This window comes from Orcinus orca, chromosome 16, assembly GCF_937001465.1.
Source record: "Orcinus orca chromosome 16, mOrcOrc1.1, whole genome shotgun sequence".
NCBI lineage: Eukaryota > Metazoa > Chordata > Mammalia > Artiodactyla > Delphinidae > Orcinus > Orcinus orca.
In genome coordinates this window covers 10,860,791-10,878,684 of record NC_064574.1, presented here as the reverse complement: position 1 = coordinate 10,878,684, position 17,894 = coordinate 10,860,791, and the positions used below count along the sequence as shown (strand labels likewise).

The following is a 17,894-nucleotide window of genomic DNA, read 5'->3' as shown; positions in this document are numbered from 1 at the left end:
CTTGTCCTAAAAAAAAGCTCACAGTCTCACGCAGGTGTCGACAAACGCATCCTATAAAGAGCAGGAGGGTAGACGGTTTAGGTTTTGCGGCCAATGGACAATCTCAACTCTCCCAACAACTCTTCTCCCCAAAGGCAAAGAGCCTTTGTACATTTATATTTTAAAATGTAAAAAGTGTTCTTGGCTCCCGAGCGAAGATGGTGGGCTGAATTTGACCCACTGGCTGTAGTCTGCAAACCCATAAACTGGTGAGAAAGACAGCAAGACAAATGCGGTTAGTGCAAAATAGTGTGTGAAAGGATGGGAGTAAGCCCAGCGTGCAAAGGGAGCAGAAAAGGAGACCTCCCCCACTGAAGGAGGACCAAGAACAGTGCCGGGCACCCAGAAGGCTCGTGACTGTTCACTCCACATTCAAGCCCCCTTAACTGAATGCCTGCTGGAGGCCAGGTGTTCTAAGGGTGGGATGCGTGGGACTCGCACTCCAGTGGCAGGAAGGAGGCAAGAGACAAATAATGAATGAACGGGCTGGGGTATGGGGAGGTATCAACAAATGCTTTACAGGAGAGCTGAGGTCCGAATTAACCAGAGGAAGGATACTGGTTACCAGCATCAGGAAAAAGGAAGGCATGAGATGGGAGACAGTGATGCACATGCGTAGCACATGCATCTGCGTGGCCACAGGCTGGAACTCCTGTAGCAAGGGAGAAAGCATCACCCGGAACAGAAAGAGAGGAAGGGCTTGGGGGGCCAGGCGCCCCATAAATAAGCCTGTGGAGGACATGGGTCTTTATTCTGGTGACGGATCAAATTCCCACACAAGGGAGTAACACCATAAAAACCTTCATGTTTTTGGCGTCTTGTAATAAAGCCCATTTAACTTACAAATGTTCAGCTAAGAGAGAAGAAAATACTGATGATTCCCAGCCCTCCTCGATAGAGTATATGCCCCGGAGCAGGAGTGACCTGGGAGTTCTGAACCTGCTGGCCCCCGCCGTGGACTCACTCCTTCAACAAACACCCAACACTCACCCACTAGGAGCTAGTGCACAACGCCAGTTATTTCATCATACACTTTTCACATCACTTAATGCCATGGGTCTTTTCAGTAATTCACCACTAAATGAGATGTTTCAAAGCATTCCAATGACTTCAAATGAAACAACTCTTTCTAAGAGGTTTCACAGGGTTTGATTTTTAACTAATGTCTGTACTTAATTAAATTTTGACGGTAACAGTGAGAAGACCTGGCGCTAAAAGGGCAGCTCTTGAACACGAACGACTTCCAGAAAACACGTGGCAGGTGGCTCTGAGGACGGCTAGACGCTCTCCACCTAGGAAGGGAGCATCTGATAGGGCCCTGCTTTCATAAAGCACGAATTCAACCCAATGGCCTGCGCCTGGGCATCCTCGGGACCCACTAGCCTCAAGCGTCCGCTGTGTGGATATATTGGCAGAGGGAACGGAGAACGTCGGCAAGCCCTACGAGTCAGCTCGTTAGAAACGGCAGAATGAAGAGCGGGCTCCATGCGCAGAATTCTCTTCCGACCTGAACAATTCTTCTTGCCCAATGAGGGGGCCACAGGAAAAACGCATACAGATACGCTGCTCTCTCTGGACAGCTTATCAAAGCCTTCCTCGAGGGAAGATCGTAAATTCATCGTGCCCCCCACCCCCTGAGCCAGTGAGCTTTTCCTTCGCCTGAGCTCGCCCCAACTTTCCCGAACATAAATTTACACATTGTCTTTGGTTTTATTACTGAAATTTATGCTGGTGGCCTGACCCAAACCATCCCTGAGCCTGTGTTCTGATCTTCAAGACCTACTCACAAGTTTGCTCTTAATATGTAACCCTAAGAAGAGCACTGTTATAACTCTTACCAAATAATAACTGCATATGGATATATGTGTGTGTTAGCGAGACAAAGGACAAATCAGGAAGATTATACTAAAAGGGTTAAGGGTGATTCCTTCTAGGGACAGAGGAGATTTACCCCTTTCTTTGGCAAAAATACTTTCTAAATTCTTCACGACAATTTTCTTATAATAAACATGAGGTGCTCTTCCAATAAGAAAAAGATATAATAAATTAAATTAGCTCAAACTTTTAAGTGACCAGGCCCAGATTTTTCCCTTCCACGGCAGGGTCCTGATTTACGATCGGTTAATTTGAACTCTGCCTCTCTGTCCATCTGCTCTACCTCAACAAAAACCCTTTAATCCGCTGTGTTTGCAGAGCAGTTTCTGACTAAACCCAGCAGGCCAATCCCTCGGACAAACCCTCCTACTGTAACTGGCTCCATCTCAGGAGGAGGGCAGCGGGGGCCACACCACCCTGAGGTCACTGGGGTTTCTCAGCCCCAGCTCCCTCATTAGCATTTTAGGATTTGGCGGAGGTGAGCCTCAGCTTTGCAGGTTCCACACAGGGAGACCCTCAGATTCACTCACTCTATCGAGCCAACGCACGGTCCTGACCACACACTGGGACTTCTCAGGCCGCACTACTGTTTTTGGGTGATCAAAAATGTGTAGCTCAGGCCTGCACACAGAACACACACTTAGCATGTGTCTGTGTACCTGTGCGTTCTGAACGAGAAAAGGCAAATTAAAACCGTAAGAATGAAAGGAGGAAAAGCGGCAGGAAAGAAAGAGAAGGGGAAGCAGAGACCAGTATTTCGATTCCAACGTTTACTGGGGTTTTGGTTGCCGACGTCCAAGTGAAACGCCCCTCTCTAAGAAGCCCACGAGTAGGTAGGGGAGGCACCGTTGGGGCAGGAGAGAAAGAGGACTAGAGTCAGAAAAGCTGAGCACGCAGTGGCTGGGATTAACTTCCAGAACGACAAGACTCTGAAAATTGTGGAAAGGGCCCAAAACACATAATTTCTAACCTCACGTGAACCACTGTTCTGAGTTCTCTACCAATATTCTTGCAAAAAAAGAACAAGAAACATTCGCACGATGGCAGAGCCCCCGTCTTCCTAGCAAGAGAATACGATACATGAAAAATAACACACTGAAGTGATTATTACCTACCTCAAGCGAGAGGAGCTCTCCCTACAGTCCATTATCTGGTTAGAAGAAAATTCTCCCCCAACACCCCACTGAGAAGTTAGCAGACATACTTCCCAAGCACCCCTACTGTGTGTGTGTGTGTGTGTGTGTGTGTGTGTGTGTGTGTGTGTGTGTGTGTGTGTGTGTGTGTGTGTGTGTGTGTGTCAGTGTGTCATCTACCCTAGAGATTCCTAAAACTTCTAGAAGCAGGGTCCAACCCATGGGCATGTGACCTGTGTATTCACATAGATCCCCTCACCCTTGGGTAAATGACCTACCGTTTTCATCTTCAAATTCTTAATAACTTTTAAACAAGTGACCCCGTATTTTCATTTTGCACTGAGTCCCACAAATTACATAGCGGGTCCTGAACAGGAGTAATAACACCCATTCGCATTTTCTTTATAAAGTGCACAGGAAGATCCGAAGCCACAGAACTCCTCACTTTGCCCCCCAGACCTCTTTTTTCTTTTGGACCCTGTCACACCCAGTCTCTAACCTCTAGGCTCTGGGATTCTTACATATCTTTGCAGAAACTCTACAGAAGTTGGGTAAGAGATTTTTCAAAGGTTAAGTGGCCGATTCTCTGCCGGACACATCCTAAATCATAAAACGCCTTCTATAAAAGAAATGCATCCCATTCAGCTTCTGCCACTTCACCCAGGTCACCTCTGAGCTAGAGTTTATAACGGGGAACAAACTTCCAATTACTAGAGCTGTTTGTTTCTGCAGAGATGGACCCCCGAGCCTTTCATAAGCAAACCCATTGAGCCCAAACCGTGCTTTTCATGGATGAGAGCTTCAGAATAAGGGCAGTTTGTCTATACTGCAGAGAGAAACCAGATGTTTCCCTTGAGTCGAAACAAGCAAATGACAATTCAGTCACACTGCAGAACAGCCCAAAAAAAAAAAGTAAATTCCGGAGCGCTAGTACGTGTGGGCCAATTTTTTGACCTCCGAACACCTCCAGCTATACTTCTATTTTTCATTGTGCCTGCAGGACATTGATTGCCTTTGCAGGTCCTTAGCAGCAAGCTCTGTGCACTAACCCTGGTTAATGTATAACTCTTTAACTCGAACTCTAATCTGACTGTGACAGTGATGAGTTGTAAATTCTACAGCATGTGTACGTTTCCTGGGCTTGACACGAAAACGCCTTTGCAGACCCCGCAGAGTTCATAGGTTTAAAGTGGAAATTTTCATATTCCGATCAGGTTGTCTGCATTCCCCAAAGCCTAAGAAAAGACTGTTATTTGAAAACAGGCAAAGGGTGGAAGAATATTATTATAAATTCCACGGGACACTTCCTGGGGCTTTTGTTTAAATTAGCGGGAACTTTAAAAGAAAGGCTGTAGTTTAAATTTAACAAGTGTATACCCAACAGAGGCTTTTAAAATAAATACATAAATGGCCCTTCCCTGCTTCTGGTGCCCAATAATGATGAAATAGGCCAACACCCCTGGCAGGGGGGAAATACCTTTTGGGAAAGATAACAGTGCAATTTGCATTTGAGATTTTTTTTTCAGGGTTTTTAAAATTTTTTTAATTAAACAATAGATCAGTTCACCAGCGATTTGTAATAAAGTCAAATTGAGTAGTTTGAAAGAATAAAAGGAACCTTCTGGGTCTGAAATAACAAACTTCACATCTGTCAGAGAATTATGGGAAAGTGTTTGGCAAGACCTATTTTAAGACTTGTAAAAGCTAATGCTCTGAATCTTAATGAGGAAAGCCTGGGAAGGGGAATGCTTTGCTTACTGAGCTGCATTTGAGATCCTCAGTAAAGACCTTTGCAGTACTTCTGCGGCAGTAATATCAAAAAGACCATCATTGAGCAGATGCAAACTATTATACATAGAATGGATAGGCAACAAGGTCCTGTTGTATAGCACAGGGAACTAGATTCAATACCCTGTAATAAACCATAGTGGAAAAGAACATGAAAAAGAGTATATATATATATACATGCAACTGAATCACTTTGCTGCACACCAGAAACAAACACAACATTGTAAATCAACTATACTTCAATAAAATAAAAATTTTTTAAAAGACCATCACTGTAACCCTCTTCTTTTAAAAAAGTATAATGCAGTTTTAGTGTTATCCTAAGTCTGAACAGAGTATGAAAACAAACGGTACTTGTGTTTAAGAATACAGCGCTTTCGTTTAGCTAATTATTAGCTAAACAACTCCCCATTAATGAACACATGTTCCCTGCCCTATCCTACCTTCTGATGAACTCCAATGGAATACAACGCCCTAAAAGAAACACATGTGTGTCCTTAGACCTCAAATTTTAGTCACATTAATTGCAATCCTAAATAATGGTGCAAAGTGGATTTTGGACTAAATTGAAAAAAAGACATCACTCTCAAATGGAAGTGAGATCCTTGAGGTTATTCTGTAACTGGGAAAGGGTGAACAGAGCAGCACGAAGGAATAACCTGAAAAGAACTGGAGAAGAGGAAAGATATCCGTTCCGTTTTTTACACCACATATGTGCTAAAAAGCTGAAACTAAGAGGGAGTCTCTCCATTTTGCACAGACCTTTGGCTTACGACTTACGGTTCACCATGTGCCCAGATGTCCCCAGCAGGAAAGAAGCATCAGCAATTGTGTTAATTTTGCTTCTGTTTGCACTTTCCTTCAAGGCTAATTATCCACTTGCTTCATTTAGCCCTTGATCACAAGTTAGTCTGAGAAAACATTCCTGGTATGAAGACCCCTGGAATTCATCTGGTAAAAATGCAAATCCAACTGCCCTTACTACCTGTGATAAGCAAGGCAGATTCCCCCTCCAGAATTAAAGTTTTGGTTTGGTAAGGACAAGGATAAAGAAAGATAATTCCTTGACTAATTACTCTTTCCTGACCCAACCCAAATCCTTCAAGTAACAAAACAAAGTTTTGCTGGGTCTGTTACTACTTCAAGACCCTCTCTTCTTCGGCTTTGGTGTTTGCAGTGCCACTGAATGCTATTAATTTGGAAGGACAGCTCCACAATTAAAGTCATAGAATGCATAAAAGTCCAATAAGACCCTCTCAAGTCTCTGATCAGCTTTAAATGTGGATTCCAAGTAGGAGGAGAGGGGATGCTTATTTATCTAAAAGCATCATTCCTACTTGGCTTTCAACACTTCGTTCATCTCAGAATGAGGGGGCTGGATTGATTTCTTTGGACTCAGCAATGTGTTTTGTCCTACTGTACAGCAAAAGGAACTATATTCAATATCCTGTAATAAACCATAATGGAAAAGAATATGAAAAAAATGCATATATATGTATAACTGAATCATTTTGCTATGCACCAGAAACTAACACAACATTGTAAATCAACTACACTTCAATTAAAAAAGAAGTGTTTTAAAATGGACTTAAATCTAGAAGCCCTTCTGTAGCATATGTATTAAGGCTGAACGCCATGGCAATCATTGAGATATTCTATGGGAGAGTGTGAGCCTCAGCTCCAGGCACAGAGTGGAGCCTAGACTTATAGGCTAAGGTTTTACATTCGGACAAGCCGGGGTTCACAGCAAGCTCTACCCCTTAACCAGCTACATCATCTCAGACACAATACTTAACCTCTATGAGCCTCAGTTCCCCATAAGTAAAAGCTACCTCCATAAGGCTGTTTAAAATAATTACAGACCAGACCTTGTCCAGCACCTGGCTGGCTTATAGTAGGTAAATCTTTTTTTCTCTCCTGCTTCCCAATCTGGACAGCGTTTTTCAAACAGATCCAATGCCACCTTCTCCCTGTAGCATGCCTTGATTACAGATTCCTGGATCACAGAATAAACTTTCCCAGAGTCTCAGGTCTTCACGGGCCAATATGTTTTTTTCTTCTATTTTCCCAGGAAGGAGAGGCTCTGGAAACAAGGCGGAATTGGGAAGAACAAGACAGAGCCAGAACCTGGGGTTCTGTAGCCCACGCCTCTAGCCATCCCAGCCTGTGACCTTTGGAGAACTCTTTACCAGGAACACTTCATCGGCATGTGATTCCCGTAAAGGCACAGGGCCCTGCACTCAGAAGGGGCCATTACTTGGTTTCATGCTCTGCTGCCGCCATCTTGAATAATTTTTGAATGGAGGCCCCAAGTGTTCATTTTGCATTCAGCACCACCAATCATAAAGCCAGTGCTGTTCCAACCTCGAAGACTCAGGATGCAGGTCACCTCTTCCAGGAAGACATCATCAGCTCCTCTCTGATGGGCTCCCGTAACCTCCCATAACCTCTGGTTCCTACCTCCATTAACTCACCCACCAATATTTAATGAACTCCTGCTACGATACCACCAGCACTGCCTTTCTTGGGCACAGACCAAATCCCAGCACAGTGCTAAATTTTTCTCATGCAAGAGTTATATTTACGGCAACTCTCTAAGGTAGGCACTATTATTATCCCCAATTTACCGACAGATTAAGGGATCTGTCCCCACAGCAGGGCGGGAGGCAGAAGCAGAACTCTTGAATCCAGGCACAAACTCAGAACCACTACTCTCCTCAACCACCAGGCACTGTGCTCAGAACCAGGAACGTGGTGGTCACGAAAGGGGATATTCTATTTAAGGACCACAACACTCATGCCACTAAAGTATAACTATTAGTTACATTTTGTAATCATCCCCTTTACATGCCTGGATACCTTGCTGGACTATTAATTTCCCAAAGTCCCAGCCCCTCAAGTTTATCTCTGTAATACAGAAACCTCTCACAGACTTTGGAAAGTGATGGAGTTTCAAATATCCTTGAAGAATGAATAAAATGTCATTTCTACATGTAGGCTAATTTTATTATCAATATTAAAATACTTCAAATACTTCTTATTAAACTATGACAATTACATTAAAAACTAATCCATTGATGTGTTGTTTTAGACACACCTTGAATGATATAAGATGATCTAAACCACTGGAAGCAGCAATTAAAAAAAAAAAAAAGACCATCCATTTTTTTCTCCCAATGGTGAATTTCTTATTTCCAGAGTTCTTAATTCACTTGTTTAAAATCAATTTTTTTTCTCCAAGTTCGAAACCTTTTCAATTCGATTAACATAATGCCTCTACAACTTTGGTAACATCCCAGGATCTGTGCCACTGGCATTCTTAAAATGACATAAATTCCTGCATTGTTGTGAATCTAATTTTGAGACCTCGAGCAAACACGAATTGACGGACAAGCTACAAAGTAACTGGCCTAAAACTGGCCTGTCCTTTTCAAAAATGTCAATGTCATAAAGAAATCCAGAGAACTCTGCCAAGTTCGAGGAGATCAGGGAGAAAGGACAACTAAATGCAAAAGGCAAACCTGTCCTGGCTCCTGGACAAGGAAAAAAAAAAAAAGCTATAAAAAAAATTTTAGGAACAAATGGCAAATTCTGAGTAAGAAGTATAGATGAGAGTAACAGTAATGTAATGATAAACTTCCTGATTTTGTAATTATACTGTGCTATGTAAGGAGAACATCCTACTGGGAATTAAACGTTGATGTATTTACAGGTTAAAAGGGAATCGTGTATGCAACTTAATTCTCCAAGGGCTTAGAGAGTGTGAGGGGAAAGCATGAAAAAGACAAAAGCCTAACAACCGATGAATCTGGGTGAAGGCAAATAGGAGTTTTCCACGTGATTTCTGCAACTATTTTGCTAGTCAGAAGTTATCACCCACCCACCCCAAATATTTAACTATATTAGTACAAGTACTGCTGTGTTATTAAACAGGAAATGATGCCGAATGCAGATAAGTATAATGGCTTATAATCTTATGATCAAGGACTTGGCATTTTGGTTTCCAAACTTTTTTGAACTCCAAAAATAGTGTTGAAAAGTACATTTTAAGATGCCATGTGATAAAAAGAGAAAACAGTCCTGCGTGGATATACATATACGTATCTGTTTCCCTTTGCTTCTGAAAAGCCTCACTCAAGAAAATATTATTAAATAATTGAATGGTAAGGTAAAAAAAAAAAAGGCTTCTTTCTCTTCCTCTCTCTGAAATCCTCCAGTTTGGGCTTCATACTTTGGCCCTTCCCCCCACAGGGTATCAAATAACTAACCTCCCCTCCTTCACTTTCCAAGCTGACAGTTTTCTTCAGTGCCTTTTGGGGCCTTTCAAAACAAATTGCAGAGCCAGGGTCTGGGTTAATATTCAAAACTCTGCTAGGTCTTCCCCTACTGTTGGATTGGCATGACAATGGAAACCACGGGCCACAGAAGGAGACCCACAAAGGAAGACAAGTTTTTAATGCTACAGCCATCTGCCAGTTCTCCTCTGGATCTTTTCAAGAACTGAGGGAAGCTAAAGCAGGGGCTGAGAAGGGGGTCGGGTCTGCAGGGGAGGGCAGAAAAATCACTCACAGGAAAAGCAATTGCAATATGAAAAGAACCAAAGAAGGTCTGGAGCCTGGATGGCTGAATGAATGGGATCCCAGGGCCCCTCCTCCTGAGCTCTAAATAGACCCACCGCACCCTCTCCATGGGGCTTTTGTCTGCTGCCAAGCATTGTAAATGTTATAGTCAGAATATGTTATTAAGGGAGGATTTAATATACACAAACCACAAAAAAACATACTCCAGAGGGGTCTTCTGATTACCCACATGGAAAGCCCAAGCCACCTGCCTTTGCAAAGATTACGCTGGGTTTTCTTTCTTTAGGGAGCAAAACGTCCTAAATACAGTAGTTTAGCAATAATAAAGCATTTCTATACCAACTCTAAATCCCCCCTTCTCCCAGAGACTTGCAACTTTTTAAGACCACCAACTATGAAAATCTATTTCAATGCATTAAAACAAGATACTTTCATGCCCTCACAGGATTATACTTTTTAAAAAAAAAATTGGAGCCTTAAATAAATTTCTCCAACATTTTTCCGAGAAGGAAAATTCTACTCAAACCCCGGAAACCATGGACGGACTGCTTCCTCAGAAGACTAACGCACTTAACATACAGCAGTTCACAACCTGGCTGGCTGCAAGCTCCCTTGGGCATCTATCTTATCTCTTTCCGAATTCTCAATTTCCTGAAGGCAAACCACAGTTTTTATTCCCCTCAGCCGCTCCTAAAACATTATTAATCCCTGAATGGGATCAGTAATCTTCGAGGAACTTTAAGTAACATTCTCTCAAGTCTGAATACAACCTTACAGGAAATCTAGGTAGAATTTGTAGTTGGAAACAGAAGTCGACATTGGCTGGGTTATTTTGTGGGTTCTCAACGGTGTGTTTGAGCAGGTTTTTAAAATTCCCCCATTTCAAAAATTCAAATTAAAGGTTACCTAGTAATTTCTCTTTGGGTCAGATTTAGTCACTCTTCCATCTTAAGGATTTATAAGATGGCTTCAAAGAAACCTTCACAGATGCAACTTTTATTATATTAAGTCTGGTGCCTTCTTAAAAACTCACATTGCAAAGTTGTAATGTTCGTTTTGTAATGTTGAAAGAATATCTTTTAAAGCTGCACTGCCTTGGAAACGCGTGTGGGAGGATGCAAAGCGCACAGAATTGAATTCCAGGTTGATGAGGCACAAGTCAGATGACAGGACTGGCTCTAAGAGGGCAGTGGCAGCCCAGGGATGCGGCTGGAGTAACCCCAGGTCCTGGGGCAGACGCTGGCCTCCCTGGTGCCGGCAACGAGTGACTGCCCTGCCACGGGGCACCCACACACCCGCCGGCCCCGGGCCTTGAACTCTGCTCCCTGACTGTCAGCGGCCCATGATTGAGTTGCAACCCTGTGGGCCACCCCACACACACACTGGCAGCCCTGCTGCAGGAAGTGGCCCCACTGGGGCCAGGAGGCTGACCTCTCGCTGTGAGCCGGCTGTAGACCTGCGAGTTGACTTCCTTGTCTCGCACGTAGCATCGGATCTCCTCCACCGCCTCTCGGATGATGGTGACGGCCAGCACAAAGCCCTGCACAGAGACAGAGAGAGGGTGAGCCCTGGTGGAAGCCACCTTCCTCTCCTGGGGCCGGGGACAGAAAAGGCCAGAGGCCACTTGAGGGCAGCAGGGCAGGACCTGCTAATTATTCCAAGGGCAGAAGCCCCAGCAAACCCACTTCTCTGAATCTCATGCACCGGAAAAACTCTCACTGACACACACGTGTACAGGGACGTCCGCAGTCACCACCACCACAGGGTTCCTAAGAGTGAAAAACACAGAAACCCCAGAACCGTCCGGCCACAGGTGAGGGCTGAGTGATGGTGACCTCTGACGTCTGCATCTCTCACTCACCACGTGCCGGGTGCCATTTGAAGTGCTTTCCACCCCTTAGTGCAGGTCGTGGCTGAGATCACCACACTGCCCGTGAAGAAACTGAGACACACAGAGGTTGAATAATCTTGCTCCTATGGGATATCGCAGGGAATCTAGGTCCAGAGTCTTAACTGCCACAATGTTCTGCCTCTGGAGAAACCTGGGTAGGTGGAACCAGTAAGATGGTCCACCAGGACCCAAAGTGAAATGCATCCCTGTTTGTATTGACCTCTCAGTAGGGAAATTAACTTTCCGGAACATAACAATGTAACACTGTTCAAATAAACACCAACAAAGATTCTCCTATACTGCTAAAGATTTTCCACTGGCCTCAACTACTGGTTAGATTCCTCTGCAAGGTAGGGGGCTAAGATGGAATGGGGACTTCAGTCTTTCCTGTAATGTTTTAAACTTCTATAAAGAAAACATATTAAAGTATTAATTGCGTAAGTACACACTCATAAAAAGAAAATTTTAAACTGCCCTACCTTCCCAAGTCAGATACCCCAACTCATAAAAACCTGGTGCAGAGGTTATACTCACAGGCATGTGAGTCACCCCTATCTAGAATCTATTTTCATCTAGATTTTCCTCTTGTATCAAGAAAGGCAAGAACCGTCATTCATTTTTTCTTACAAAATACACTTGCCACCCCTCCTTTTAAAGTCTTTTTTCTTTTTTTAATGCAGAGAGCACAATCGCCCCAAGGTTAGCAGTAGTGAATTCTGAGGCTTTCATCTTCATACTGTTTATCCCATGCAACATATTAAGTTAGATTCAAAGGACTTCAAATCTCTTATGTAAATTTAGCCAGAGATGTGCTGCTCTGTGAAACTCCTCCAAAGGCCCACACATCTTTACAATCAAAGGATTACTCCTGTTTCCACTCAGATGTAAAGTACACACTGAAGCCAAAGCAAAACTGGTACATTTCAGAAAAAAAAAAAAACGCATAACCAGACCACATACAGAGGTGAGAGAAAACCCATTCTGGAAAAGCACCGCCCGCTTTGCAGAATCCCCACCCCCTCCCCCAGGCTGCTGTTTTGTTCTGGGCCATAACCCACGTTTTTTGTTGTTTGTTTTTTCAAATGTTCCAGTTTCTATTTCTCTCTGCATGGGCCTGGCTAAATCCCATTGATGTTAATGGAAAGTGTGTGCTCACTACAAAGACAGGAGGCGCTAACCTCCCCGCTACAAATAAATACCCCCTCATAAGTCACCGTATCTATGACCCCCGAACACACATACACGCGCGCGCGCGCGCACGGTCCTCATCAATCCCAGGGGACGTGCCACATCTTAAGCTAGAAACTGCTTTACAAAGAGCTGCACATGTAGTCCAGAAATAAATTCCACCCGACCAACTTCGGAGGTCCTTAAGAGCCACAGATACTGAGAAAGAGGCCTGAATGCGAGTGGGGGGTTTTCTGAGCTTGTAAGGAAATCAGAGGTGGTGATGCTGAACAGACATGAAATTCTGAAGGTGCTAAGACTCTTCTATAAAGTTGTATGTCAAAAATAGATTTACTAAAGCAAAATTCTGAAAGAAATCAGAAAAGCCGTTCCCTCTGGCTGGGGAGGGGGCTGAGTGGAGAGGGGCAAGGGGGAACTCTCCGGGGTGATGGAATGGTCTTGACCAAGGTGGTGCTGACATGGGTGCTGACAAATGTTAACACACAGTGAACTGAAAACAGTATCTGTGCATTTTATGGCATGTAGATCGCATCTTAATAACAACAAAAAAAATCTAGGTTATTTGGTCTTCGTACAGTTTTATGGATTATTTCAGCAGTCACCTGAGGAATTTCTCCCTCTAACGTATTACTATCAAGAAAAAAGTTACCAAAAGCTAAAACGTAATCCACACAATGAACAATGGCACTAGTACCAGAATTTTTTCATTAAAATGAGAACATTTCCCAAGAATGTTCTATGTGTCAGGAGCTATTTGAAGCATTTTTCTTGCTGTACTTCACTGAACCTCCCAACAAGCCGAGGGAGTAGATGCGATCGCCCCTATTTTACAGGTGAGGAAACTGAGGCTCAAAAAAGCTTGTTCCAATGACACAGCTTCTCAGAGAAGTTGCAGCAAGAGCTCAACCATCTGGCCACCCCGCCCTCATTCTGAACCACTGAGTTCACGGCTGGGTTTGAAATGAGAGGACTCTCAGGGTGGTTGGAGACATTTCAAAATGTACTTTAGCCAAGAACGGGAAATTGATTCTCTACATAAAAATCTAGGGGATTTAGGAGAAGTCAGCTACAGTCTTCTAGAAACAGATGCTACCTAATTTGTCTGACCCCAAACTCCCTTCTCGGCAGCCCCTGGAAAGAGAGGAAGAACTTGTACAAGACAAGCGTCTCCTCCTGTCTCTGAACCATCACAGGAAACTTCGGCTATAAAAGGGGTCACAAGCTAGTGAGAAACCTCAGGACTGGGACGTCCCTGGTGGCGCAGTGGTTAAGACTCCGCGCTCCCAATGCAGGGGGCCCAGTTTCAATCCCTGGTCAGGGAACTAGATCCCACACGTGTGCCACACTAAGAGTTCACATGCCACAACCAAGGATCCCATGTGCTGCAACTTAGAGGCTGGCAAGCTGCAACTAAGGAGGCTGCCTGCCACAACTAAGACCCAGCACAACTAAATAAATAAATAAATAACCTCAGGACCGCCAGAGGCTGCTGGTAACCCACCTGTCTTCTCTCTACAGCCAGAGTCCCAGGGAAACCAGGTGATTCAGCTGCTTACATTGGAAGTCAGGCCTTCTGGCTTCTCCCGGAAATTCTGAGCGTCATTTCAGAGAGGAGACATGGGCTAGGACCGGGATCGGGCCCTCTTTTAGAAGTGTGGCAGCCCTCCAGGTCATCCCGGCCCCCACGGTTCACCCCATTGCATTTCCTGAGACCCTGGAGTCAGCATCACCGGTGCTAACGTACAGAATACATACTAGGAACAGAAAAGGGTAGAGTACCTAACAACAAGTTGCGTTCCACATTTTGATTCTCGGTCACCAGCCCCAAGAACCAATGTGGCCTCCCCCTGTGGAGGGAGCAACTCTGTTCTGAATGGTTTCAAACACCCTGAATGCACGTCCGATCTATGTAGTTTCCTATACCTTTCTAACTTCCGTAGAGGCACACTGAGGTGACTTAAGACAGAGATCTCTGCACATAAAGATAAAAAACACTTAAAAGAATAAAAGGCGGGCTTCCCTGGTGGCGCAGTGGTTGGGAGTCCGCCTGCCGATGCAGGGGACATGGGTTCGTGCCCCGGTCCGGGAGGATCCCACATGCCGCGGAGCGGCTGGGCCCATGAGCCATGCCCGCTGAGTCTGCGCGTCCGGAGCCTGTGCTCCGCAGCGAGAGAGGCCGCGGCAGTGAGAGGCCCGCATACCGCCAAAAAAAAAAAGAAAAGAATAAAAGGCAACCCCCAGCTCCAAAGATAAACACTAACTTCGGTGAAGAACCTTCCAGACATCCATGTATTTACATGCACAAGTGTGCAAAAATACTTCTTGTGGGGGAGAGGGTCATAAAAATGGGAGTATGCTGTCCATGTTATCCTGAAACTTACTTTTTTCATGCAAAGAAAAAGATGAGTCACACCGTGTCGTGTCGACATCACTGGAGTGACTTCGTCATTCCTGACTCCGGGGCAGCATCCCATAGTTTTGCTGGACCAGCGTTCAGGTAACCACCGATGGACATCTGTTTGCTTCCAGTGTCTGAGTAACATACGCCATGCTGCAAAGAATACCCTCGTACACAGAGCCCACACACACCCCAAAGCCTTTTCTGATATTCCAAAGCCCAGTCCTTAGAAAAAGAAAATGAGTGTCCGTCTCTGTGGGGCTTCACATCCTCTCCACACCGTAGCATGATCTCAAGCAAGCTCCTTATTCTCCTTTGCCCCATGTTCTTGTTTCTCGAGTGAAGCATCTTTTTTCTCTACCAGTCTGTTTTGCCTCCAGTCCATGGGAATCTCCAATAACCACTGTGGAAGAATTCGACAGAGCTGATCTCATTTCCAACCCCACTATTTCTCCTGCATAATTCCGTCTTCTCTGAGTCATACACATGACTCTTGGTTAACAGAATGAAAAATTTATGCCAAAGATGGCCAAAGTTCCCTCCCCAACACACATGCCAATGCCAACGTGAACAAGGTTGTAGGAGTGCTAGGTCTGCACCCCAAAAATCGTTTGGACGATGGGTTTATATGACAGGCTGGGCAGATGAATACCTCGAGGGGAGAGAGCACAGACCAGATATCATGCTTGAGATGGTAAAGGCAGGGAGAGGGGGAGACACACAGCTGCATTCTCGAACACCTTGGGATCCAATTGCATTTACCTAATACATACTTTACTATAATGTAAGTTAGAGTGTATGTAAAACAGGCACGTGTAAGAAGAGACTGAAAGGAAACAGACCAGAAACATAGATGGGGCATCTCAGGAGGTGGCTGCACAGGTAGGGATTTTTGCTGTGCTGCTTCTCCTTCAAATTTTTCTCCAAAAATAATGAGTCCCAGGCGACTTCCCTGGTGGTCCAGTGGTTAAGAATCCACCCTTCCAATGCAGGGGACATGGTTTCGATCCCTGGTTGGGGAACTAAGATCCCACATGCCGCGGGGCAACTAAGCCCTCGTGCTGCAACTACTGAGCCCGTGCACTCTGCAGCCTGCGCCACAACCAGAGGGAAGCCCACACGCCGCAACTAGAGGATCCCACACGCTGCAACTAAGACCCGATGCAGCCAAATAAATAATTAAAAAAAAAAAAAAAAAAAGAATGAGTCCCTTTGTAGAGTCACTTCGTAGTTGATAAACGAAAAGAAAAATGAACAGAGGGCGTTTTGCAGGCAATAAAGCAGCAAGATCTGGGGTCTGGGGAGAACCCAACAGACAAGATTTGAGAGGTGGGATCTGGTCATCCCACACTCCCAGTCGAGGGTTCCTGAGCCCAGAAGGCACCAATGAGGTACCAAGGAAACCCATACAGCCTCAAGCAGAGCAGAGACTGCAAACCGGCAGCCTGCAGACAGACCACAAGAGAAGGAAGGGGTGTGCTCACTCCACACAGTGCTTTAACAATTTGTAAATGAGTTAGCAACATTTGAAAATCAAGGGAAAGAGATGCTGGAAATTAGAAAAAACTGATTCACCACTGTGTATATCTTGTAACCTTTTATCTAAAAAGGAGCGTTGGGGAGCAGGGAAAAGACAAGATTTTTAAATTTAATGTTGTATGTCAATTATACTTCAATTTTCAAAAATTATGGTAAATGGCAGAAGCCAGTCCAGAAAAAACTTATTCATTGTTTGTAAACTTTGGAAGAAGGAAAAAGAAATGAATGACAGTGTTTTGGGGGTGGAACTGGATAAAAGGGAGATTTTTCATGAGGTACCTTTTCACACGTTTCCTGAATCGTGTGACTGTATTACCTTTCAAATAACTATACTTTAAAAACGTAATCGGGGGCTTCCCTGGTGGCGCAGTGGTTGAGAGTCCGCCTGCCGATGCAGGGGACGCGGGTTCCTGCCTCGGTCCGGGAAGATCCCACATGCCGCGGAGCGGCTGGGCCCGTGAGCCATGGCCGCTGAGCCTGTGCGTCCGGAGCCTGTGCTCCGCAACGGGAGAGGCCACAACAGTGAGAGGCCCGCGTACCGCCAAAAAAAAAAAAAAAAAAAAAAAACGTAATCGGTAAAACGCAGGGTGATAGATGATACTTTATACACATTGCAGACTAACTTTTCTTAAATAACTGACTTACAGTTTGACTTTATATAGGTATGTAGCAAACTGCTGTGGAACTAAAAAACTAAATAAAATTAGGGTACTTCGGTAAAACTCTGAAGTTTCTACCTTTTGGGCCTGGCAACTCTGCGTCCATGTTTGCAGCTGATGGAACAAAGCAGCATCTTCTGCTTTGAGATGGGCCACGAGGCCCCCCTCTTCTATCAGCCTGGCTCTGAGTTAGTGGCACTCACTGTGCAAAAGCACACACCCTGATGCAGACAGGAATGTCTGTTATCCCAACATCCTGCCTCACCCACAAATGACTCAGAGCAGAAAAGAACGACTCCCACATCCCAAAAGCACCTCCACCGCCTGTGTGGAAGAAATAAACCCCCCTCCTCTTCCCAGGGCTGGAACTGCTGACACGACCTGTCTGATTAACATAGCACCGATGGCGTGTGGACCCCGCTCCCTGGGCCCTTGGCATCCACTTCCTCTGCTCCCTAAGTGCCTGTGCACCAAATTCTTACTGTCCAAAAGAATGTGTTTTTGTTTCCTTAAGGAGGAAACACCTTTTCTACTTTAACAATCTTCTCCCAGTGAAAAATTTAACAAGATTTGTGAACAGAGAATCCAAGTGTTCCTTCCGAGCCCTGTGTAATGAAAAATAATATTTCATAATGTCTCTGGAGGAAAGGAAATGTCAGTTTCACCCTCTCTGTGCCCCAGACGCGCTGGGCTTCTTTCTGCTCTTCAAATACTCTAAGCATGTGCTGAATGCAGGGCCTTTGCACTGCTGCTCCCTGAACCTGGGATCCTCCCACCCTCCTACTTTTCTTCCCATCACCTCCT

General features: G+C 44.8%; 1 protein-coding gene across 7 annotated transcripts in view; it reads right to left on the bottom strand.

Moving 5' to 3' along the window:
• ATP9A (ATPase phospholipid transporting 9A (putative)) overlaps positions 1 to 17,894 on the bottom strand; it is a 136,586-nt gene that overhangs the window by 87,589 nt on the left and 31,103 nt on the right. For all 7 annotated transcript variants that reach the window (XR_004478679.2, XR_004478678.2, XR_004478680.2 and 4 more), the window contains exon 4: positions 10,847 to 10,955. Coding sequence is in view for 4 of the 7 variants with exons in the window: in XM_049699163.1 (XP_049555120.1) it covers positions 10,847 to 10,955 (109 nt within the window). In the remaining 3 variants the exon portion in view is untranslated. The remainder of the gene's footprint in view (positions 1 to 10,846; positions 10,956 to 17,894) is intronic.